This window comes from Mesocricetus auratus, unplaced genomic scaffold (genome assembly GCF_017639785.1).
Source record: "Mesocricetus auratus isolate SY011 unplaced genomic scaffold, BCM_Maur_2.0 Super-Scaffold_100010, whole genome shotgun sequence".
Lineage (NCBI taxonomy): Eukaryota > Metazoa > Chordata > Mammalia > Rodentia > Cricetidae > Mesocricetus > Mesocricetus auratus.
In genome coordinates this window covers 16,955,500-16,980,518 of record NW_024429194.1, presented here as the reverse complement: position 1 = coordinate 16,980,518, position 25,019 = coordinate 16,955,500, and the positions used below count along the sequence as shown (strand labels likewise).

At 46.9% G+C, this 25,019-nt stretch overlaps 2 protein-coding genes across 7 annotated transcripts in view; both read right to left on the bottom strand.

Moving 5' to 3' along the window:
• Positions 1 to 514: 514 nt before the first annotated feature.
• Mterf4 (mitochondrial transcription termination factor 4) lies at positions 515 to 5,066 on the bottom strand. Of its 2 annotated transcripts, none has more exons than XM_005077203.4 (4): positions 4,846 to 5,066; positions 3,826 to 4,324; positions 2,086 to 2,270; positions 515 to 1,083 (listed from the first exon to the last, which is right to left on the bottom strand). In XM_005077203.4, the coding sequence occupies exons 1-4, from the start codon at positions 4,864 to 4,866 to the stop codon at positions 754 to 756; spliced, it is 1,035 nt and encodes a 344-aa protein (XP_005077260.1). In that variant the 5' UTR covers positions 4,867 to 5,066; the 3' UTR covers positions 515 to 753. The 2 variants fall into 2 exon arrangements, with proteins under 2 accessions (XP_005077260.1, XP_012973885.1); XM_013118431.3 differs by lacking the exon at positions 4,846 to 5,066 and adding an exon at positions 4,672 to 4,692.
• A 2,287-nt stretch (positions 5,067 to 7,353) lies between these two features.
• Positions 7,354 to 25,019, bottom strand: part of Pask (PAS domain containing serine/threonine kinase) — a 35,789-nt gene continuing 18,123 nt past the window's right edge. For all 5 annotated transcript variants that reach the window (XM_040752989.1, XM_040752992.1, XM_040752991.1 and 2 more), the window contains 9 exons: positions 22,276 to 23,723; positions 21,993 to 22,174; positions 21,457 to 21,624; positions 17,331 to 17,456; positions 17,087 to 17,221; positions 14,355 to 14,554; positions 13,049 to 13,182; positions 10,518 to 10,664; positions 7,354 to 10,092 (listed from right to left, as the gene is read on the bottom strand). In XM_040752989.1, the coding sequence (XP_040608923.1) occupies positions 9,938 to 10,092; positions 10,518 to 10,664; positions 13,049 to 13,182; positions 14,355 to 14,554; positions 17,087 to 17,221; positions 17,331 to 17,456; positions 21,457 to 21,624; positions 21,993 to 22,174; positions 22,276 to 23,723 (2,695 nt within the window). In that variant the 3' untranslated portion in view covers positions 7,354 to 9,937. The remainder of the gene's footprint in view (positions 10,093 to 10,517; positions 10,665 to 13,048; positions 13,183 to 14,354; positions 14,555 to 17,086; positions 17,222 to 17,330; positions 17,457 to 21,456; positions 21,625 to 21,992; positions 22,175 to 22,275; positions 23,724 to 25,019) is intronic.

Below are 25,019 nucleotides of genomic sequence, written 5' to 3'. Positions count from 1 at the left end.
GCGGAAGGGATGTCCATCCAAACCACTCCCCGCCCCTGCAGGGCCAGTTTTGAACCAGCTCATTCTGACTGCACAGGCTGAAGAGTCAAAGATACTAGGCCTCGAAGTGGCTACGAGCCAGGAACCCACATGAAGGCCAGCCTGCCCAAGCAGGAAGGGTCAGCAACTCACAGGTGAGAAATGCTTTGCCAGTCTGAAGACTACGAAAGTCAAGAATACATTACTAACCAACGCCTTTCACTCTGCTGTACACTCAACACATTAGAGGGCCGTGAAAAGTCGGATTAAAAACATGACTATTGTGTGGGAAACCTGCTACTTGTTTTCATGAAATAAAGTGCTATGACATACTACACCTCATGTCACATTCCTGTGATTTTCTACTACTACAAGGAAACACAAAGTGGCCCTTGGGCCGGAAAGCACCCCTTTCTCCACATGATTTTTGGGATTAGCACCAACATATTTCAACAGAGAAAAAGACACCAAACTGGAATGGGTTGCATCCCCTGGATTTTAACAGCTCAGTCCTTTATTTAGGATTCAGTAGGCCTCCCACAGAACCCAATAGGCCATACAGCATCCCCTATTTGGTTTGATGCACCTATATCTCCAGTGGATCATAACTTTTTTTTCATCAAAAGATCGGTGTCGGTATGAAAAATGCTTGGGAAGATCCAGGTGATCTCCCCAAAGCTTTGAGAATGAGAACGATGTCCAGCAGCTCTGTGCCCTCTTCATCTCAGTCCTCTATCACAGCTCCTCCTCCTCCTCATCCTCCTCCTCCTCCTCCGACACATGGCTCTCGGATTCCTCCTCTTCTCGTTCCAAGAGCTTTTTAAAAACCTCAAACTCCTCAGCAGAGGAGCACGCTGTCCTGGCCAAAAACTCGTCTTCAGAAACTCTGAGAATGTCCTTGAGTAAAGGATTAGGGATCTGTGTCTGCCCCTTCTTATCAGGGGTTTGGTACCGTCCAAGGCGTTCCAGGTACATGTGTCTCTGCTTGATCTTGGTTACTGAATACTGTAAGAAATCACTCCTGACTATGTCCCGTTGCTTAATTCCCATCCGAAAATATGCATACTGGAAGACACAAATGTTTAGGAATCTATGTAGAGAACCTTAAGACCTATTATTCCAATTAAAAATAAACATTAGTCCAAAAACATTAGAAAAGAATCACCCCATTAGTAATGGTAGAATAGCCACTCTCTAATACCAACACTTGTGTGAAATCTGACAGTTTTCAAAGTATTCCAAATTCATGCTGAGAAAAATGCAGCAGAAGACAAGAGTGTAGAACTTTTCTTTACATAGGGGAACAAAAATCATGAGTGTAGAAAAATCTGACCCAAAGAAATTGTAAGATACCTAGAAATTTTTTTAAAAATGCGTGAGTACACAGTTTTTATGCACAACTATTCGAGTATGTCACAGAATGCCTATGAAGGTCGAAGGCCAGGCTAGCTGATTCACAGTCCTCCAGGGACTCTCCTATCTCTACCTCCTCACGCCCAACATGTGTTCTGGGGATCTGAACCCAAGGCTGGCACAGTGTTTTCGTTTTGCTTGCTTGGTTTTTTTTTTTTTTTTTTTTTTTTTTTGAGACAGGATCTCTACATAGTTCTGGTTGTCCTGGAACTCACTCCGTAGACCAGGCTGGCCTCAGAGCCCCAACTGCCTCTGCCTCCTGAGTGCACCACCCTGCCCAGATGCACATGTGCTTCTGACCTCTGACCTTATCTGTCATATCTGCTACTAAACTGTTAGAACAACTGTCACATTTTCCAAATCCCCACACAAAGAGACATTCTAAGGGTAGTAAAGTTTTAGCATTCTCAAAATCAGTTATTTCAGAGTACCTACACGGACCTGGAATGGGGTCAAGTCACTCACTGTCAAGGAAGTAAAGCAGAAAGACCAACGGTTTGCTTTGGAGGGGAGAAGAGAAAAACTGAGCTACATTGTTCTAGAACAGATGCTTTTAGCCCTGCTCAGAGGCTCCTTGTCCACCCAGCTGACCTTACTTAACTTAAAAACCTGAAAACCCTGCCTGCCATCATGAGCCCAATTGCTTATTCTCACCTGGAATTTGTATTCTAGTTTACTGGGGTCCTCCTGAAAAACAGCCGGGCATCTGTGCAAAAGCTCAGTGATTTGCTGTACTGTGAACAAGCATTTCTCTTTGAGGACCTTCACCACACTCTCAATGTCCCGCTGACGCATGGTGAAAACCTCAGGGCAACCATGGAGCAAGCTCTTCAGTTTGCCTGCAGATTATTAAGAAAAGGAAAGCATGTAACTTCAGGATTAACATCTAGGGGCTGGCAGATGGCTCAGTGGGTAAGGTAAAGGCACCTGCCACCAAGTCTGATAATTTGAGTTCAATCTCCAGGACCCACATGTGGAAGCGGACAACTGACTCTAGAAATTGTCTTATGGTATCCACAGGTGCCCCAGAACATGTGCAACCAGTGAACACTCATAGATACAGATACACACACACACACACACTCCGAGAGAGGAGAGAGCAAGGAGGGGGGGGGAGAGGGAGAGAGGGAGAGAGAGAGAGAGAGAGAGGCAGAGAGAGAGAGGCAGAGAGAGAGAGACAGAGAGAGAGATCCCCTCCCTTCATAGGATTGCAAATTTCAGACATCTAACTTCTATGAAGCATGGGAATGATTCTTTTCAGATCCCTACAACCCTAATCTGGCCTCCGAGTTGTTTATTGTGAGTTACGTTAGTAACCCTATTCAGACAAATGTTATAAACAAGGGCTGTCCCAAACAAGGTGGAGTAAATGGTATGTTTATGATAGTTGGGCCAATTTTCTTATGAATACTGGCAAATTTAATAGGTGCAACCTTAAAAACCACTTAGACTGTTAAATATTTTCCCAACAGCCTAGTTGGTCACTGTCTCTGTCTCACTGCCATGTGAAGAGGAATTTGTTTGATTTTTTATTTTTTGTCAAGACAGCGTTTCTCTGTATAGCTGGGGCTGGTCTGGAATTCGCAGAAATCCCCCTGCCTCCACGTCCCAAATGCTGGGATTAAAGGTGTGTGCCACCACACGCAGCCAAGCGTGCTTTATTTTCCTCTCTCAGGCTGTGCTGCAACACTGACTGAGCTTAGACTTAGGCGACACTGTAAAAGAAAATCTGTCAAAGAAATACAGTCATCTTGTTTATCTTCTAGAGGTGGCGGCCTATAGAGATACCAAGCATAGAGGACTCTAAACCTCCCTACTTATGGGTAAAAAATCTTACTAGGAACAATCAATAATAAAAATAAGTGTGGTCAAGTGGGTAGAGATCACTGGAGATCCTGTCTCCCTTCTCCAGAACGGCAACGGTTAGAAAGCCACTCTGCTTTCCAGGTCTAAATTTTTGTACGGAATGTTTTCGCAGATGTAACATGTATGCATACACATACATCACTACCACATAGAGCAACCCTAACCCACCAAAAACAGACGTCATGTCCCCACTGTTCTGGAGCTAAAGACCTCAATGAACAGAACTCATGGGACTTATTTTGGCCTTGGTTCTCTCCTCCTGGCTAATCTCCATTTATTCCTCTTATAATGCCTTTTGCGGAGGGTCCATCACACATATCCTTGGAAAACTTTCCTACCTCACATCACCTTATTAAGGTGTGTTTAGCCCACAGCCCACATGCATCCTAGGATAGCTAGGAATGGAGCCTAACACATTTGCAGATGACATGTCATGTCACAATGTCAAAGGCCGGACACCCCTGCTAAGCAGGCCAATTTTTCACTAACTCTGGCTCCTCTCACACTAAAGTCTGCTGCTTCATCTACCTTCTCCAAGACCAAGCTTCCGCAGGTAACTGGAACGCTTCTTCATTTGCACTGTGGACAGTTTCAGTAACTGTGGACTTTTCTTCATGGCCATGAATACAGGTTCTGGGTGCAACCCTAAGAGTAGAAACTCTGAAATTATGTCCAGCAACTGTTGAGGATGGACAGTTGGCTGCATACTGAGCAAACTGTTAACATGGGCTTCATCAAAACCCATGTCCTGGAGGGAACTGATGACCTTTTCAAGCTCCGAGGACTTGGGCTCCACACGAGTCCTCTGTTCCCCATGAAGACACGGAACAAGCTGTGTACTGTACTCTGGATCCAGCACATACTTTTTGGGTCTAACACAGGATGACTCTTGAAGGCTCTCTCCACTGCATACTGTAGTCAGTTTGCAAAACAAGGAAGGACTCATCCTTCTCCTTTCTCTGAGATGAGGAGTCCGTCTAGACAAACAGGCCCAGGAGAGGGCTGTTAGACGGTGCCAATCACACACCTGTAAAATAGCCAAAACAGAATCAGCCCTCCCTCAGGATAATGGCCACAGGATTATTGAGCCAGGGTATTTTGGTCCATAAAAGCTCAGTTTTTATAAACCATCTGCAAAACCTCTGGTCCTAAAAAGTCTCCAAAGAAGGAAATTAGCATATAGACAACAGCAGTTACTGAAGATACAGGAATCGGGCACAACCAATAGTTTTAGCTTCACGGAGGACTGACAGTCATTAATATTTGGCTGAAAATCTCAACCTCAGCACATAACGGGTTAAGCACCCGATGCCCGCCCTCTAGCTCGGCCAGCCCCCCCCTCTCCCTCCTGCTGGTCCAGGCCCCCTTGCCCACAGTCGCCTCGTTAGCCAACGCGGTAGAAGCCGGGGCTCATCTCAGGACCAGGCTGTCTGTGCACCCGCCACCCGGGAGCAATGCTGCCACAAAGTGGCCGGATGTGCCACAAAGAACCAGCGGCGGTGCCTCCTCCACGTCCCGCCCACGGCCGCTGTGAGCCCCGGACCTCACCTGCCGGCCCAGAGCAGCCATGGAGCCCAAGCGGCGAACGTAACTGGGACACCGGAAGGGGCGGTCCTTCCTGGCCCACAATGTCCCGCCTCCGGTCTGTGTCCGCCCACTTCCCGGTGACAGCGTTCCTGCGTTCCGTGGCCAATCCTTTAATCCCGTAGGCTCGTGCCCCGCGCCAGCAGCTAGCAGATGCAGCTCCACTCAACTGCGCAAACAGGTCTCTACCAGGAGCAAGCAATACTATCAGGGTTTCTCAGCTGCCCTCCTTAGTACGGGTGAAGCTAAGCTCACACCATCCTTTCCTGTTGTAAACTACACTTCCTGTCGGGCGCGGGAGTGGGGAACGGATCGGACACAAAACACAAAACCAAAAGAACGCGTTAAGATTCTATAAGGTCAAATTACCTAACTGTAATTGTGGAGTTAGGATGCCGCAGACCAGAACCAAATTATCATGCATTACTTTTATCCTTTTTGAAATTCATTCACTGTCCACCCTATCCGAAGTTTTGTAACTATAAAGGTCTTTAATTATTATGTTTTTCGAGACAGTTTCTCTGTGTAGCCTTGGAACTCACTCTGTGTCCTGGAACTCACCCTGTAGACAAGGCTGGTCTCGAACTCAGAGATCTGCCTGCCTCTGCCTCCTGAGCACTGAGATTAAAGGTGTGTGCCACCATCGTCTGGCTTTTAAAATATGTTCTTACTACCACATTTTCTCTATCCACTCTTCAGTTGTGGGGCATCTAGGTTGCTTCCAGGATCTAGCTATTACATATAATGCTGCTATGAACATAGTGGAACAGACATCCTTGTTGTGTGAATGGGCATCTTTTGGGTATATGCCTAAGAGTGGAATTGCTGGGTCTTGTGGTAGACTAAGTCCTATTTTCCTGAGGAATCTCCATACGGATTTCCATAGTGGCTGTACCAGTTGGCACTCCCACCAGCAGTGGAAGAGTGTACTACTCAGGGAAGAAAAAAAAAAAAAAAAAAAAAAAAACAATGGAATCTTGAAATTTGCAGGCAAATGGATGGCAGTACAATCCCAGTGCCAGTGAGTCTGGGAAACAGGGAGGTTCCCAAGAGAGATTCATGATACCCCCAGAGAAGTGGAATGAGGCAAGACCTCCTGAGCAGATTGGAACATGGGGGAGGGGAGAGGGAGCCAGGAAAAAGAGAGGGGGATAAGAGGAGGGGAGAAGAAGACATGGGGGAGCAGGAAGGTTGAGTCGAGGTAAGAAAGAAGAGAGCAGGATGAGAGGTACCATAAAAGATTGAGTCATAGGCTTAAGGAGAGAGCTGACACTAGTGAGATTTCCAGAGATCTACAAGGATAACACCAACTGGCAAATTAAGCAATAGCGGAAAGACTACATTAATAGCCCCTCCCTGATAAGGTTGATGACTACCTTATATGCCATCCTAGAACCTTCATCCAGTGACTGATGGAAGCAGAGACAGATACCCACAGCTAAACACTGATCTGAACTCCTGGAAACCAGGGACAGAGATGGAGGAGTGATGAGCAAAGGGGTCAAGACTGTGCTGGTGAAACCCACAAAGACAGCTGACTAGACAAGGGGGAGCTCTTGAATCCCAGACTGATGGCTAAGAGGCCAACAGGTGACTGATCCAGACTCCATGAATGTAGTGTCAGTGAGGAGGCCTCAGAAATCTCTGGGGCCTTGGGTAGTAGATTAGTGTTCACCATGGCATACAACTTTAGGAGCCCATTCCACATGGAGGGATGCTCTCTCAGCCTGGACACATGGAGAAGGGCCTAGGTCCTGCCCTGGATGAAATGACAGACTTTAGAGATCCCCCCAAGGAGGGCCTCACCCTCCCAGAGGAATGATGTGGGGATTGGGTAGGGGGTTGGGGGGCTGGAGGAGGAACAAGGGAGGAGGGGTGGGAGAGGGAGCTGGGATTGACATGTGAAGTATTCATGTTTCTAATTTAAATAAAAACATTACAAAAAATGTTCTTAGACCACCACTGGTTTTCACCAATCCAAAAGCTAATAGTATCATTCATTAGTTAACACCTAAACTACTGCAGACAAGTGTTTTCCCAGTTTTGCTTTAGCCTTCCTATCTGTGATCCCCACTGATATGTCTGGTAAATGACTTAATTTATGACTTTGTTCTGTAACTAGTAATATCTCATCTAACTGCACCAACAGTGGTATCTCTTGGAGCAACCAAAATCCATGTGCTTGGGCTCACCTTTTAAGTGAATACTGTTTTTGGCAGGCACTGTAGTATAGCAATAGCCCAAAGTTCTTCCTGAAATAGTAAGATGGGTCCTGACCCAGATAAAGATATTTGGTGAGTTGCATTGTTCGAAAATCTGTGTTTAGGGTCAACAAGATGGTGCAGTAGTTAAGACATTTGCTACACCAGCCTGATGAGTTTGACCCTAGGAGCCTATATAAAAGTAGAAAGAGCAAACTCCACAAAGTGGTCCGCTGACCTTCACACACACAAAATGGCACACATGCCCACATAATAGTTTATTTTTCTTTAATTCTGTGTTCAATGTGATACCTGGCCATACACACCAAAAGAAGTCAGTCGTTTTAGAGGCCGAAGAGATGGCTCAGCAATTAACAGCAGTTCAGACCCCAATTCCCACATAAAAACCCAGGTGTGGTCTCATGCGTGCCTGTAATCCCAGCACCTACAGGGAAGGAGACAGGAGGATCAACGGGCCTTATTGAATGCCAACCTAGCCAAAAAGAAACATAGATCCAGTTACAGAGAGGAAGTTACAGAAAACACCCAACTGTAACTGCAAGCATGTAATACACATACAACACACACACACACACACACACACACACACACACACACACACACACACACACACACAAAGATGTCTACTAGTGTTTAAAAAAATACATGGTCCAAGTAATAAGATGAAAGGAACAGCCAGGGTGGTGGTAGCGCACGCCTTTAGTTCCAGCACTCAGGAGACAGAGGCAGATGGATCTCTGTGAGTTCAAGACCAGCCTGGTCTACAAGAGCTAGTTCCAGGACAGCCTCCAAAGCCACAGAGAAACCCTGTCTCAAAAAAACAAACCAAACAAAACAAAAACAAATTTCCACTTATAAACAACAGAGCCCTCTAATCCCAGAAGTCTGATTTCCCACAAGGATGAAACACCAGAATGTTCCATACCAATTTGTATGCATTAAAGTTGCATCTTAGACCTGTTTAGGCAAAGAGCCTGGGAACCTTTTAGAAGGAGAGAACAGTAAAAGATAAAAAGCTGTGCTCTCACAACTGCCTAAATCTCACCACTTGTAAGTAATTATATCTATTTCTTCCTGGTTTATTGGCTTCTTATCTGAGAAAAGGGATCTGGTTGTTACATCAGTAAACATAGTCCTGCTCTGTGCTAGACACTGATCTAGTGCTGAAGTGTTTAGACACCTTTGACAGAAGGGTTGTATAAAGGGACATGAAAGTTGTCATCTGTGTAAACTCAAGAATTAGTTTCTTTTGTCTTAATTTTCTTTCTAAATAAATATCATTTTAGGCCTTTACACCTAAAGCCTAAGAAAGCCTATGCCACCCTAACTTCTTGAAAATAATCTAGGAACCTGAACAAATTAAGTCAGCTCTGGGATAAAGTGATGGCTAGAACATAGGGCTACTATGAAAGCCTGGCAGAATCTTTAGTCTTCACAAAACTTTGCATTCTTGAATCAGACTTGAAATTCCAAGAGGGAAAATTATCAGCTTCAACTCAGAACTTTAGTCTCCAAGGTTTTGAGAGTTTTTGTTTGGTTTGGTTTAGTTTTCTTGCAAAGAACATCAATACGATATCATACACTATAACCAAAAGCTTTTTTTTTTTTCTCTCAAGACAGGGTTTCTCTGTGAAACAGCCCTGGCTGTCCTGGAACTCACTCTGTAGTCCAGGCTGGCCTTGAACTCAGAGAAAGCCACCTGCCTCTGCCTCCCAAGTACTAGGATTAAAGTGTGCACCACCACTACCCCGCCTATAACCGAAAGCTTTAACTATTTTTTTCTAATATAGAAATGATTCTTGGAAAGGTGAATGTTGTATCTTCAGTCCACTACACTACTGTCTGAAAAAAAATTGCAATATATTGTGCTCTATGTATAATAAAGACTACAAGGAAATATGTTTGTTTCCTTCTTGGGGAAAGAGCTCATCTGAAATCAAAAGCTAAAATGTCACTGACTTCTGGGAGCAGGACCTAGAAACCCTCACACACAGTGACAGTAGGGTTGAAACTCTTCACCTACACACAAAGGTACAGTTAGTGCCTTTCACACGGACGAAGTAGAGCTGGACCAGTCACAGATGTCGGAAAGAGCTAGCAGGGCATTAATGGTTGATAGAGAAAGCCTGAAGCCCCAGACTAAACCAGGATAGATTTCTTTTTAGCTATGATAAGTGGTGTACAGAAATAACCAAGTATTTCTCATGTCCCATAGAGGCCTAGCCAGGGTAACTATTAACTAAGTAGCTTTAATTTGGAAGAAGTTCAAGAAAATAAACATTCTGGTCCTTTTTGTCTAGCCAGCTCTATGGACTCCACACATCTATCATACATACCAAGTCAGTGGGAAAGAAACCTATACATATTCACACACACACATACACGCACGCATGCACAAAGAGCCAGGCATGGTGCCACACATCTTTAATCCTACCACTCAGGAGGCTGCTCTATGACTGCAAGGTCAGCCACAGTTACATGGTCAGATCCTGTCTCAAAAACTTAAAAGCAAAGAACAAAACAACAAAAAATAAAGAATTAAAATACTCCTTTCCGAGGCTCATAACTTAAAGCCCTTTAATACTACAAAGTAACTGGACACTAGAATGCGTTTTCAAGGCTATAAAAAAAAAACAAACCCATGAATTACAAGTCTTTCATAAACTTAAAACCAATATACATAATATTGCAGGCTTTTTGTGTTAACACTTGCACAGGAATCTGTAGAAGGGGAAGTCATCCCAATTTTTCAGGATTTCCTTTCTTCATGTAGGAAGCCTGAATTCCACACAATTTCCCAAACAGAGTAGAAAATAGCAGGAGAGAGCTTTCATTCAGCTGACTGGCAGAGAGGGGTCCTCGAGATGCAGGCAGTGCTGGTCACTAGGAGCCTCCCTGGGAGAAGGCCCATCAAAACCCTTTCTGTGAGTCACTGAACTTTGACTCCTGCTCCTAAGCTCCAAACTTGCAGCTGACAACAGGCCACTATCTGAAGGATGAAGAAAACACATCGCATAAGATTCTAAAATATTTTGTTTAGGAACAACAGAATTGGGGGAGGGTGGGCAGTGTCTTCTGAAACTCCAGTGGTGACATTCTGCAAGTATATATCTTGCTAAGATGCTGGGTGATGGTAATCTCCAGCCTGGTTCCCCAGGGGCTGACCCGGCGCTAGGAGGTCTTGTCTGAAGAGACACATACACCCCTCATCTAGCCCCACAGCATCATGGTCAGCAACTGTACCCTTACCCTCTTTGGACTAGTCAGACAACCAGCTGACTCTCTATGGCCGTCTCATCCCTCCTGGCCAAGGCTACTATAAGCACTTGTCCTGCCTCTAAGGTCCATAGCCACACCTTCCTATGCCAAACACAGGAAAGGGAGGGAGGAGGAGGGGAGACTGAGACCTCTCACCTGGCTGGTTGATCCGACACACCTCTTCCCAGGTGTAGTTAGCAAGGTCCACAGGCTGTGTCACCCAGGGGTCTATGATCAGCTTCTCTAAAGTGGTCCGCTGCTCAGGGGAAGGCTGCAGCAGCCCAGATAGAAGATTCATAAGTTCTAGAGACATAAAGAACACGGTGGAACCAGGCCAAGTCAAGTGGAGCACATCTCAGACCTACAGATTTCAGGGTGTCCTGCTTCACAGAAGCTCTCACAAAGCCAGAAAGCAGCCAGGCATCCTGGGGCTTTAAGGCCTGGCCTGGTGTTCTCAGAAAATACCTTTATGACTATATCACCTCCAAAATGGAAGCATGGAAGTTGAGATCCAGCTCAATCAAACCTCAGATTGTCTGCTTACAAGGTGTGTTAGCTAGTTTTACGTCAACCTGACATGAATTTAAGAGTTATTCAGGAAGAAAGAGCTTGACTGAGAAAACGCCACCACTAGATTGGCCTGTGGGGCATTTTCATTATTGAAGTGGGAGGGCACAGATCACCATGAGTGGTGCCACCCATGGGATGGTGGTCACAGGTACTGTAAGAAAGCAGGATGAAGCTGGGCAGTGGTGGCACATGCCTTTCATCCTAGAACTGGGGGGGGGGGGGATGCAGGTGGACCTCTGAGTTCAAGGTCAGCCTACAGAGAGAGTTCTAGGATAGTCAGGGATATACACAGAAACCCTACTTCAAAAAGGGGGGGAGGGAGGAAGGAAAGGAAAGGAAGGAAAGGAAAGGAAAGGGGAAAGGAAAGGAAAGGAAAGGAAAGGAAAGGAAAGGAAAGGAAAGGAAAGGAAAGGAAAGAAAGGAAAAAGGAAAGGAAAGGAAAGGAAGGAAAGGAAAGGAAAAAGGAAAGGAAAGGAAGGAAAGGAAAGGAAGGGAAGGAAAGGAAAGGAAAGGAAGGAAAGGAAGGGAAGGAAAGGAAAGGAAAGGGAAGGAAGGGAAGGGAAGGGAAGGAAAGGAAGGGAAGGGAAGGGAAGGGAAGGAAAGGAAAGGAAGGAAAGGAAGGAAAGGAAAGGAAAGGAAAGAAAGGAAAGGAAAGGAAAGGAAAGGAGGGAGGGAGGGAAGGGAAGGGAAGGGAAGGGAAGGGAAGCGAAGGGAAGGAAAGGAGGGAGGGAAGGGAAGGGAAGGGAAGGGAAGGGAAGGGAAGGGAAGGGAAGGGAAGGGAAGGGAAGGGAAGGGAAGGGAAGGGAAGGGAAGGGAAGGGAAAGGAAGGGAAGGGAAGGGAAAGGAAGGGAAGGAAGCAGCAGGCTGAGGGACAAGCCAGTAAGCAGCATCCTCCACAGCCTCTGCAGCAGCTCCTGCCTCCAGGTTCCAGCCCTGTGTGAGTTCCTGCCCTGACTTCCCTCGGTGACGGACGGTGCTGTGTGGCTGTAAGCTGAAACCCTGCCTTCCCAGGCTGCTTTTGGTCATGGGCTCTGACTGAGTGAGAGACTGCAGGGGAAGGCAGTAGCCACGTGAAGACCTCAGGTCAGCTCTAGGAGGAGCCCAACCTCTGTCCTCCAAGTAAGTGAATGTGTTGGCCTCTGTGAGCCTCCTCACCAGGGGTCCCACCTGTGTGATGAGAAGCCATGGAGCAGGCCTGGAGCAGAGCAGGACCCCACATAAACTGCAGCATCTTAGGGATCCACACCTGGTAAAGCTCGCAAATCCTCTCCCAGGCTGCTGTAGCTGAGTATCCCCCTCCAAAGTCTGTGTCTGAGAGCTAACCCCTAAGGTGACGTGTAGGGTAGTGGGCTGCTGGGAGGTGTCAGAGTTAGAGGAAGCTGTGAGTCGGGGCACAGACAGGAGTTGGTGTCCTAAGAGGTAGAAAAGACTGGTTCTCTGTCTTCACTATGAGGACACAGCAAGAGGTGCCACTCACAAGGTGAAAAGTGGCCTCACTGAGAACTGAACCAGCCACCACCTTCACTCAGGCTCTCCACTCTGCAGCTCTGAATGGTTATCTGCCGTCTAAGGCACTGGCTGGAATTCTCAGAACAGACAGGCGCTTCTAACCTAAGCAGAGGCTAAGGCACAGACTGATCATCTGTCACCACTTGGGTCCTCCTTGTAAGTGACTGCCGTGGGACCACAGGATACTGGAGTGAAAGGGGCCCCAGCTGACACGTGACGACACCTGCCAGCTCCTGAGGTACCTGCTCCAAGCTAAGGAAGCCACTTAACTCCAGACCTTCATTACAGACACGAAGCATCCCTTGGCCTCAACTTGCTCACAGTATGACTGACATTTTCCACAAGAGTGGCTGAGGGTCAAGTCTCCCCATGCACTGACGCCACCCTGCTCCACAAATGGGGTTCCTGACCCCATTGATACTGCCACAGTCAAAGTTACTGACTGTCAAGTCTCGCATTCAAAAGGGCCTTGAAGATCCAAGGGACACTAATAGAAATTACCAAAATGTTTCAGTCACATTAAAATTACTATGCTCAGCACAGACAGAGGAGACGGAAACAAAATGCTGAGGCAGTGGCATCACTCACCACCTGGAGCTCATGCTCACCTTCGGAAACCAGGAATGGGGGGTGAATGACTGCCTCCATGGTCTCCTCCACCTCACAGAAGGGATTCTCCTCGAAGATAAGCGTGTAGAGAGTGACCCCCAGAGACCACATCTCCAGCTCTGGCCCTCGGTAGCTGCAAGGAGGAACAGAGAGCACTGGGTACAAAGCTCACTGAGCCAGTCCCCACTCTGCGTGCCGGAGCCTTCCAACCCCAGTCAAAGACTTGCTTTCTCAGTCCATGCAGAGCTGCCTCAAGTGAGACACCCTATATGACCCCGGACAGGAGGGACACCCAGATGTGGGGAGAGCAGAGGAGCGGGCAGCGAGTCACAACCAGGTCTCACTAAGGGCACAGGAGCCACAGGCAGCATCAGAACAAGGTGGTGGTACAGCCTACAGGAAAATCTGTGGTGGGGTCTGTAAAGGGCGCTCAAAGTCAAGACAATGGAGAGAAACACAGATGGAGCGAGTACAGTGACAGCTGAGGGGTCAGGGCGATGAATGGTAGGATGGAGGGTTTATCAGGAACTGGGTCGCCTGGAAGAGCAAGCCTGGGGAGGAGGGGAAGTGTTAGTTAGTTAGCCTAACTTCACCCGTGCTACCAGCCACACCAGGTAGGGGCTGCATGTAGCCACCGAAAGTTTGCTGACCCCAGAAGAAGGAGGATATAAAAAACGGGGAGGAGAAGTGATCACTGGAGGGCCTGCTCTGCTTGCACCTGAAGGAGAAGTCAACGGAGCCACAGCCCCCAACTATACCAACTGGAGAACGAGACCCTGTCTCAAAAAAACAAAAACAAACAAAAAAAGAAATGGAGGAAAAGACAAACAAAAAAATTGGAAGAGATCAACAAATCCCTTAAAGAAAACCAAGAAAAAGTAATCAAACAAGTGAAAGAAACAATTCAAGACTTGAAATCTGAAATAGAGGCAATAAAGAAAACACAAACTGAAGTAACTGTGGAAACAGAAAATCTGGGTAGAGGATCAGGAATCACAAATGCAAGCATAACCAACAGACTACAAGAGATGGAAGAGAGAACTTCAGGCACTGAAGATATGATAGAGGAAACAGATTCATCAGTCAGAATGTTACATCCAACAAATTCTTGACACAAAGCATGCAGGAAACCTGAGACACCATAAAAAAATTGAACCTAAGAAAAATAGGGATAGAAGAAGTCCAACTCAAAGGCACAGAAAATATATTCAACAAAATCATAGAAGAAAACTTTCCCAACCTAAAGAAGGACATGCTTACAAAAGTACAAAAAGAGGGTAAACTACAGGAGCGTGTGATACGTACGGGTTTCCCATGAGAACTTCGGGTGCACAGTACTCTATTGTCCCACAGAAGGTATAGAATAGTTTGCCTCTTTCTAGGTAGGCAGCTGAGCCGAAATCTATCAGCTTAATTGTGAAGTCCTCAGCAATCACAATGTTCTCATCCTTGATGTCTCTGTGGATGATGCCTTTGGAGCGCAGGTAGCCTACAGCAGACACCAGCTGGAATCAGAGGCCACAACACTTCAAAACGCAATTCAAATAAAACAAGCATTGATAATAAATATTAGGAAGGAACAGGGAAAACAACCGCAAAGGAAAAATAAACATTCCCCAGTGAGGAGTGCTGGGTGCTGGAGACACGGTTCTGCACCGACAGGGGCACAGCCCTTCTGGGAATGCATCACTGTGCCTGTCATAGGCCTGCAAGCAACACAAACTCATGGCTCACTGATGTTATTACTGACATCTGAAAAAAAGCCTCGCAGCAGACACTCGCCCCATAACCACCTCAGGAGGAAAGACAGGCCACCAAGTAGAGACTGAGAAACTTGTGGGCCATTGAGGGATGACTGCTGCTCAGTATCACTTGCACAGCACCCATGGATAGGCACTGTGTGGAGACCACAGCTCACAGGGAAGGAAAGGGTCTTGCGCAGAGTGCGGGCAGCAGTGTGATGTCAACCAGAGACAGAGAACCCTCATGCAGGGCTCCAGCAGCTCCCGCGTGGTGTGTTCACTGCCATTTCCCAGTCAGCACATCTACCACTGTGTGCAATAAGTGACTCCCCAGGAAGCAGGCTGTACACAGGCACTCTGCCTCTGGAAAGCAGGAGTCCTAACACCCATCTGCCTAGGCACACTGTGTCTCTATGGTGGAGACCTACTAAGCAAGCTTCCATCAGTAAGATCACAATTTGGATACCAACTGGAGCAATCAACTTGATGATTTCTTGGACATCAATCATTTTAATCTTTGGAGATAATTTTATACTTCCAAATGAAAAATGTTTGAATCAGAAAATAGTTAATAGCATGTCAACTAAGCTCAACCAATTAAAAAATAAAGTATACATCATAAACACTTGCCTATATATTTACTTATACAGATTTATGAATATATACATATACATATTCATGTACATGCAGACATATATGCTTATATTTGAACATTCATGAATATATGAAGATGCATGCATGCATACATAGACACATACATGTTAGAACCCAATCAGAAGACTTGGGTCAGGAGAAAATTTTCTATGTAGCCCAGAGTGGCCTTGAATTCTCCATCCTGCTTCAGCGTTAGGAAGTACTGAAATTATAGGTGTGTACTGTACATTTAATCAGAAACTATACTTTTACATCTTCATCTTCCTTTCTACAAGCCCCACCCCTGCCCTGTGTCCATACAGCTGAACCAGAGAATGGATGGATGGATGGGTGGATGGATGGATGGATGGACGGACGGACGGACGGACGACAAACAGAAGAAAGAAAAAAGAGAGAAAAGGAAGGAAGGAATGAAGGGAGGGAGGGAGGAAGGGAAGGAAGGAAGGAAGGAAGGAAGGAAGGAAGGAAGGAAGGGAGGGAGGGAGGGAGGGAGGAAGGAAGGAAGGAAGGAAGGAAGGAAGGAAGGAAGGAAGGAAGGGAGGGAGGGAGGGAGGGAGGGAGGGAGGAAGGAAGGAGGAAGGAAGGGAGGAAGGAAGGAAGGAAGGAAGGAAGGAAGGAGGAAGGAAGGGGGAAATGTATAATCTTCCAAAAAGAAGCGCAAGAGCGGCAGTAGGGTAGGCTTTTGGCATGCACAATGGCTGAAACACACGTGTAGAAGCCTGAGAAACTTTCAAAAATCCAAGTAACTTTTGGGAGTTTACAACTTTGAAGAAATGTAAATTAAAGAAGTTTTCACTAGGAATCACATCACTTTCAATAACTAATTAGAGGACAAGTATAAACGACCCACACATTTCTGGGAGCACCTATGGAGGGACCACTGCCTTCTCGGCACTCAAAACAAGACTCACTGTCTTTGCCCTCCTTTCCCTGCTTCTCATTTGCCTTCCAGATTTGCCGATCACTTTCCCATGCCTACAAACAGCCAGTGAGCAAACAGTCATACACATTTAGATACAAACAGATCAGGACAAACTGCAACATAGATAGCTCAGACTGCAATCCTCATGCTTCTTTAGGTAATCCCCGATTTGATCCCATCAGCCTTTTCATGCAGTCACAACAGTGTTTTCAACTGCACACATTAGGTGGTTTTAAGGCTACACACAAGGTCTCAGGACTAGTGACTATAGGCACAAGGCTCACAACCAGCATGATGGCTTTGTTGTTTGTGACTGGCACGAAAACACTTTACAGATATGAATATACTTTAATCACTAAAATCTACTTCCCTGGTCAGGCGTTGGTGGCACACGCCTTTAATCCTAGCACTCGGGAGGCAGAGGCAGGCGGATCTCTGTGAGTTCAAGGTCAGCCTGGTCTACAGAGCAAGTTCCAGAACAGCCTCCCAAAACAATACAGAGAAACCCTGTACTTCCCTGATAATTCCTTCCAACTTCACTTTCTCTACTTCAATCACACAATGATCTTTTCAAAGTATGTATCTTACCACATAAACCTGAAGGCTGAGGCTAACACTGCCTCATTGAGGAAACTAATTACATGCCACTGACTCTTGCAGCCATGGAGTTCAATTACCCAACCCCACATCCACCCCACACAGCCCTGGTCCGCTCTCACTTGTCGAAAGATGTAACTCGCCAGGGGCTCATCCAAGCAAGGATGGCGGTCTATGAAAGCAAAGAGGTCTAGGCCAGAGCCATGCTTTTCCATCACTAGCTGGAAGAATCCTTGGTTTTCAAATATATCCAGAACCTGAAAGAGACAAGGCCAAGTCTAGTTTTGTCTGAAAACGCTTCTAATCAACAAAATAATGTTAGAGAAGCAACACGAGGGTGACAGCACACAGAAAACCACCATCTACCTTGATGATGTTGGCGTGATCCACCTTGGACAGAATGGCGATCTCTAACGTGACTTTCCCAAGTTTGGGATCCTCAACCCAACAGTCTTCCAAAACCTTTTCCTTCTTAATGAACTTCACCACCACCTACACAGGAGAGAGAGAGAGAGAGAGAGCAGACCTCTACTGTCTGCTACACTTGGTGCCCACCACTGCCTTATACACATCTCCGCCAAGACCAGTGTAAATCCCACATAATGAAAGAAAGACTGCAGTCATTCACTGCAAAACAGGCTTTGCCACTCAACAGACTGGCTATCCCATGGACTGCTGGGCACACAGGTAAAGCAGTCCGGGGTAAAAATCCCGGCAGGGCCTGTCTGTGTGTCAGTGAGAGACACTGTCATGCTGCAAGGAGCTGACCCTCTACTGAGCAGTAGACAGTATTGCATCATGCACTAGGAATTTGAGAGCCCAGGAAGAAAGAACTGAGGAGGCACTAAGTGGGCAGGCACAAGGGAGAAAAACTGGGACGAAGGCTGGCAAGGACTCAGACCTAAGGAAGCCAGGCGAAGGACCAGTGATGGGGTGGGGACAGAAGCAGGAACAACAGTCACAAGTTTCTGCACTACACAACTATCGTTCACACTGGTCAGGAGAGAAAAGACATAGTTTGGGAGAAGCAGACAGATCCTGAAGATGACAGGGAAGGAGAGAGATGTGAGAGAACGCAGGAACATGAGGCAGACGCAAGCCAGTTGGTCCTGGGGAACTGAGAAGGGGCTCAGTGCCCAGGAAGGGAGGGCAAAAGCCAGCAGGTGCCCTGCTTAAGACATTGTAAGAAGAGATGCCTGCTGCCCATCTGCCTGCACAGAACAAGACGACAAAAAAAAAGCAGGCAATCTCCAGGAGCTACCACACATGCCTGAAGTGAGTTTCACAGAAATAAGGTACAGGATGGACAAAAACAAAAAGATCTTTTTAAAATAGGTCTTACCAAGCATCAGGGAACAATAAAAACACACAAGCTCCTAAGTATATCCTGGTAATTTCTGAAATTCAAACTTGGTAATTACAGGGAGAAAAAAGAAATTAGGTTGCTAGAAGCATCAGAAACAAGTTTAAAAAGTTCTGAGAAGAACCAGGCATGGTGGCGCACGCCTTTAGTCCCAGCACTCGGGAGGCAGAGGCAGGAGGATATCTGTGAGTTCAAGGCCAGTCTGGTCTACAGAGCGAGTTCCAGGACAGCCAGGGCTACACAGGAAACCCTGCCTTGGGGGTGGGGTGGGAAGAAGTGTTCTGAGAAGAGCCATCTTAGTACATTCAAGTGTAATATTCATGTATTGTTAAGGGAAAATTACCTTATATAATTAATATACACTAACAGTTAATAGTTATTAATACAGTAAGAAATGTATTCTAAGTAAAATATGAACATAGAAACTGGATATAAGAATAATGTAGATTTACCAGGCATAACTGCACACACCTGTAAATCTAGCACATGGGAAGAAAAGGCAGGAGGGTCACGAGTCCAAGGTCATCTGCAGCTATATAGTAAATTCAAGGCAGCCTGGCTATGTAAGACTTTGTCTCAAAAAGGAAAAAAAAAAAAAGGAAATTTAACTACAGGACAAGCATATACACTGAAATTGCAAAACAACATTGAAAGAAATCCAAGATCCATGTAAATGGAAAGACATCCCTGTTAATGAAGCAGAAAAGAGATTACTAATATGGCAGAATCTCCAAGTTAAGTTACACATTGCTATGATAACCCAGCTAGTTTTCCTTTAGAAATGAACCAGGGGATCCAAACCTCTTATGAAATTGCAAGATAGTCAAAACAGTCTTGAAACAGAAGAACAAATTTGGAATACTAACATTTCCCAGTTTTATAACTTACTACAAAGGTATAATAATCAAAACACTTCGGCTTAAGGACAGGCACACAGATCAATGGTGTAGGACTGAGAGTCAGAAACAACTGTGTGGACAGCAGTTGATTTTTGACATGGGCACCCAAGAATAGTCTTAAGAAATAGTGCTGGCGTTCACATAGGGAAGCTGAGGCTGGGGCAATGACTCAGTGGTAAAGTGCCTGATACATGAGTATGAGGACCACAGGTAAGAGCCTTGTGACCCATGTAAATAGCAGGTGGACATGGTGGCCTGCCCAGCTCTCATTACATGAAGACAAGGAATCCCAGGGCAAACTGACTAGCTATACTAGCAAGTTCTGGATTCTCTGAGAGGCCCTGCCTCAGAAAGGTTTGAGAGTGACTGAGAGTCACGGTATCAAACCTGGACCTCCACAATGTATGCATTCACATATTCAATACACAGGCAAAAAATATAAAATGAATCTACCCCTTGAAAAACTCTGACAAGTCTTCAGGATACCAAGGGAATAGGGAATTTCAGGGCTGGCAAGATGGCTTAGCAGGTAAAGGTGCTTGCTGCCAAGCCTGACAACATGAGTTCAATTCCTGGTACCCACAGAGTAGAAACAGAAAACCAACTCATCCAGGTTGTCCTCTGGCCTTCACATCCACTGTGTAGCATGCACTTATACATATACATACATCATGCATGTATATACATACAATAATAATTTAAAAAATTTTTGAGACAGCTGGGTGGTGGTGGCACACGCCTTTAATCCCAACACTCGGGAGGGAAAGGTAGGCAGATTTCTGTGAGTTCAAGGCCAGCCTGGCTCCAGAGCAAAACAGAGAAACCCTGTCTTGAAAGACCAAAAAACAAAAAAAAAAAACCAGTTTTTCTGTTCTTTGTTTTTCTGCCTGCATGTTTATCTGTGTAAGGGTACTGGATGTGTAAGGGGACAGTTCTGAGCTGCCATATGGGTTCTGGGAATTAAACTTTGGTCCTCTGCAAGAGCAGTGAGTGCTCTTAACCACTGAGCCATCTTTCCAGCCCCTCAAACTCATCATTAAAAAGAAAAATACTCAGGGTCCAGGGAGATGACTCAGTAAGTAAAGGCAGCCGCCAACAAGAATGACCACCTGAATGTGATCCCCATACGGTGGAAGAGAACCTCTACATGTTCCCTTACCTCATGCATGTGCATACACACACACACACTTTCACAAACACACACTCACTCTAATAAATACATGTTTTAAAAAAAGACGCATCCAACGGGGCTACTAATCAATGTCTTCAAATAAAATATGCTCCTCGGGAAATGAAAGGTACCACAGTAACTGTTAAATAACACTACTCTAGGGTCCTAGCCAATGTGACACGAAGGAAGAAGGACAAAGAGTGAACCAAAGAGAGCAAAGACAAGACTGCCATGCTAGGGAGGGGAAATCCTAAAACATCCTCTGAAAAATTACTTGAGCCAGAAAGACTATGAAGCAGCAACTCGCAAGACACAGATCGCTGGTGATTCCAGAACAAGTGGTAAGAAGGGGCTCTGTGGCCATACTCCAGGGCCCTCCAGGTCATGGCTGGTGGCGCATGCCCAGGGGAGCCTGAGAGCACAGCAAGAAGTGGGTGCTGCTTCTGAGTAGGATGGTTGGTTCTAAAGTCACAACGTGCCAGTGGGATCTGGGAGTGAAGGACAGTGGGTTCTAAGGCTCGGGTAGGAGAATGCACAGAAATGGCCCTAGTGACTGAGGAGGGACACCAGCTGGAGGAATCCGTGTACCTAAAAGAACGTATGGCGCCCAAGAGGCATCAAGTATAAACCCAGTTGAGAGCTATCATAAGAAATCTTGGGCAGACCCTGAGTGTGTTTGTTATAGCTAGCTTGTTTCTTTGTTTGATAGGGGCGTATTTTTCAAGTTGAGCAGTGGCCCTACATTTGGTTTCAAAAGCAAGTTTGCATGCCCATGAGGCATCAGCATGCCATATGGACAGTAGACTAGTATAAGCCCTGTGTTCAGAAACAGGGAGGTGACAACACAGAACAAGCCTGGCCAGAACCCAAGAGCCCTGCAAGAAAGCAAGATCTGAATGTGAAACTCAACAGCGCTATTTCTGGAGTTAAGAGCATGCATTGCAGAAGCTTCCTGCTATATCCAGAAAGCACCCATATCCTGGTCCCTCCTCCATTACAAGTCTCAGAGTTACAGATCAGGGACCTCTGGTAGAGAAATCCCCACATGAACCCAAGTACCTCTTTGTTGTGTTCCTTCTCGACTGCAGTCCACACAAAGCCAAAGGCCCCACTTCCAAGTGGGCTGATGGTGCTATACTTAAGGGAGTATTCGCCCTCACAGGCCGCCAGCCCCTCCAGCTCTGCGGGTGTTGGGGCCTCCTCAAACCAAGGCTTGGCTCTGAGCATCTATGGAGACAAAGAAAGGTCTGGGACATCACAAGCCACCTCGTCTCTGTCAGTACAGCACCTGCATCCATGCTGCTCTTATCTCCTGTGCTCTCAGGAGCCTGGTCTGAAAATCTCCAAGGAGCTCTCTGGCAGTGTCCACCCAAAACCACCATCCCAAACTGGCTCGTGTCTACACTCATCTGCATCCCTCTGCACATGGTGTATATTCACTGAAAGTCTTACTTGGCTTTACACAGGTACTAGAAGGCCTGTTTAAAAGACACAGACAGACCCTCCACCCACCCAGCCAGAAGGGCAGCAACGCCACCTGGAAAACCTGCAGCACAGTACTAAGTGAACAGAGTGAGCTGAGTACAGATACCAACCTCTCCGATGCTGGATCGAGAGAGCTCGGGCATGGAGTGGGTAGAGCTAGGCAGGCTGGCAAGGAACAGGCGGGTTCGGGTGGCTGAGTCCCGGTGGCTATGTAAGAGGTCCTTCACCAGCCAGCAGCAGAACAGGGTTGCAGAGCCCTGGAGCTCCACGCGCTTCACTTCAAACTGTATACCTGAAGGGCAGGGAGGTGAGGAAGTATAGAACTCTGCCCATCCCTCCAATGACCTCATTTAACATTACCATGATTTCAAAAGCCTCTTCCCCAGAACATACTCAGTCGTAAGCCATCTCGGTGGTAGCAGCTTCCAGAGTAGATGCCCTCCTGGATCTCCGGCTGCAGGACGGGGGCCCCAGGTGCCACAGGAGTAGACGTGATCTGGGCACTCAGCCTGGGCGTCTCTGCTGATAGGCACATACCACAAGGACCAGGATCTGGTACAGAAGGGCCATGGCCTGGGCTTTCTATGTCACTAGTTTCATAGTGTTTAGAGGATACCAAAGAAATGCCAGACAGTTCTGCCCGATCATATCCTGCGTCCATCTCCTGGAACTGTCGGCCTTCGCCAAGGTCAAAATAGGTGCCGGTCAGGAGCAACATCTCTCGGTCACCTAGAATATCAGAACCCTGCCTGTTCAGAGCACCCACATCTAAATCTGAGTCCACCACTGAAGGAGAAGGTGTCTCGCTGAGTTCAGATGTGGCACATGAACAGTGTGACGGAGTTCTGTCTGTCTGGTCATTGAGAAAGAGCTCCCGGAGGTTCCAGGAATAAGAACTCACATCCGTCTCCTGGGTTTCCACTGCCTCCAGGACACCAGGGAGGTCAGTGGCCAAAGCATAGCAGGCCGAGGAGCTGCCCGAGCGGCTAGCATGTAGGTCTCGCCCTCCCAGGTCACAGAAGGACACAGGGGCGGTGAAGGGAGGATGTTCTGCTGGGACAAGTTCCACACAAGAGGAGAGGCCCAGAGTTCCCCCAATGCTCGACTTGGACAACTGTTCCTTAATCAAGCAAGTTTGCAGCTCTTCTCGGTCATTTCTCACTCCTGGCCATGGTTCATCCAGAGTGGGTGTCCCAAGCAAGACACAGGCCATTCCAGAGGGGCTGGAAGCCAAGTCCTGGCCTCGCTGTTGTAAGAGCCACTCACTCCTATACTGTGGGCAGTGTGTCAGGAAGCCCCCTCCTGCTAGCTGCCCTGCGGTGTGGGGCTCAGGCATGGTGGCATCCACCCAGAGGTTAGGACTGCTGGGACTGCTGACACCCATCAGCTCTAGCTGAGCTTCCTGATGCAGACTGCACACGTCCATGCTGCTGCTCCTGTCCTTCACTGGGACCAGAGGCTCAGAATCTTCACATGAAGAAGCAAACAGTTCTGCATCCTTTTGTTTGGACCTGCTTTCTTCTAAAAGACCCTGCCCATAACTCTCTGGGGCTGGAGGAGTCTCCTTCTCCGAGACACTGATATGCTGGCCTGCAGACAATAACTGCTCATTGAGGACTGACAGGCTTCCTTCTGTGGTGTCTTGCTGGGCCTTGGGCAATAACCATTTCCTGTGGGTTAGTGGGCTTTCTTCTGAGGTATTTTTCTGAATCTCAGACAATAAATGTTCATTAAGGACTGGTGGGGATTCTTCTGGAGTGTCTTGCTGGTTCTGAGACAGTAATTGTCCACCATGGTCTGTGGGCAATGAACGCTCACCATAAACTGGGTTGCTGTCCACCCTGGAGACAGGAATTTGGATGAGAGTCACTAGTGGCAATGAGAGATCACACCGACTTTCCCTCTATGGGAGACACGTACAATGCATTCAGCATGATAAATTTCTAACAGAAATCTCTCAATTTTGTAAGTAAGCTAAAAATTAAATATCTACTCTTAAACTTTTATTTTTCATATAAATCTACATATACCAAGGATGAATCAAAGAAAGCTACTGAAAAGGACTTCAGTATCTAATAAAGTCCGTGACAGCAGGCTATGGCTGGTTCTCCACACCACCCAACACCTAGTTACACAGAGCCTGGGGAGGTAGCTCAGAGAAGGCTGGCCAAGAAATGCATACAAGGAGCTACAGTGAGGAGTAAGGAGACTAGGGGTAGGAGCAGAAGGCTGGAGGATGAGGTGAGGGGCCTCTTACATAGCATGACGAGGCTGGAGGATGAGGTGAGGGACCTCTCACATGGCGGGACGAGGCTGAGGATGAGGTGAGGGACCTCTTACATGGCGGGGCGAGGGTGAGCACATTCAGTGTGAAGCAGCTGCTCAGGCAGAGAGGAAGCTGCTCCGCATCCAGGCAGGACGGATGATCTACATCCACCAGCCCACCCTTTACCCACAAGCTTACTGTATTGTGTCTGCTCACAGCGACCACAACTAAGGTCAAGCACCTGGTAATCAGAATATACTGTGTGGTCTTGAAATGGGGGTCACCACAAATTGTATGACAGGAGTCCATAAAGATGGGGGGAGAGTGCCACAGTGGAAGATGCTATGGGCGGAGTTCAGAAAGCAGGGATGAGAAGCAGGAATGAGAGGAAGTAAGAAGCATTGGATCTACCCACCACTCCCTTCCTCTCTGACCAGTCCTCCAGGTCACAGGGTGAGTCTAGCACTCTCCAAAAACAGATTAGAGTCATCCTGAGGATGAAGGCACAGGGACGCACACCAGAAGTACCTCATCTTGCCAAGAGGTCTAGACAGTCCTTGGGCATGGTATTCACTCTCTTAGAACCTCCAAATGCTGGTCTAGACAGTCCTTGGGCATGGTATTCACTCTCTTAGAACCTCCAAATGCCGGTGGTTCCCAGTGTTTGTTATCCTCTCTGCTGTCACTCTGCTCCCCTTTCTATCCCAGATAGGGTCTAAGATTTCAGAAAGGTCACAAGTCACACCTGCTAGGAAAACAGACTGGGGACATGATTTTTGTTCCTGCAGTATGGCCTCTGCATTGCAGGGGCTGAGGGAAGGCCACCAATGGCTTCTTGTCAGCTCGGCAATAGTTTGGCCATTGACACTGC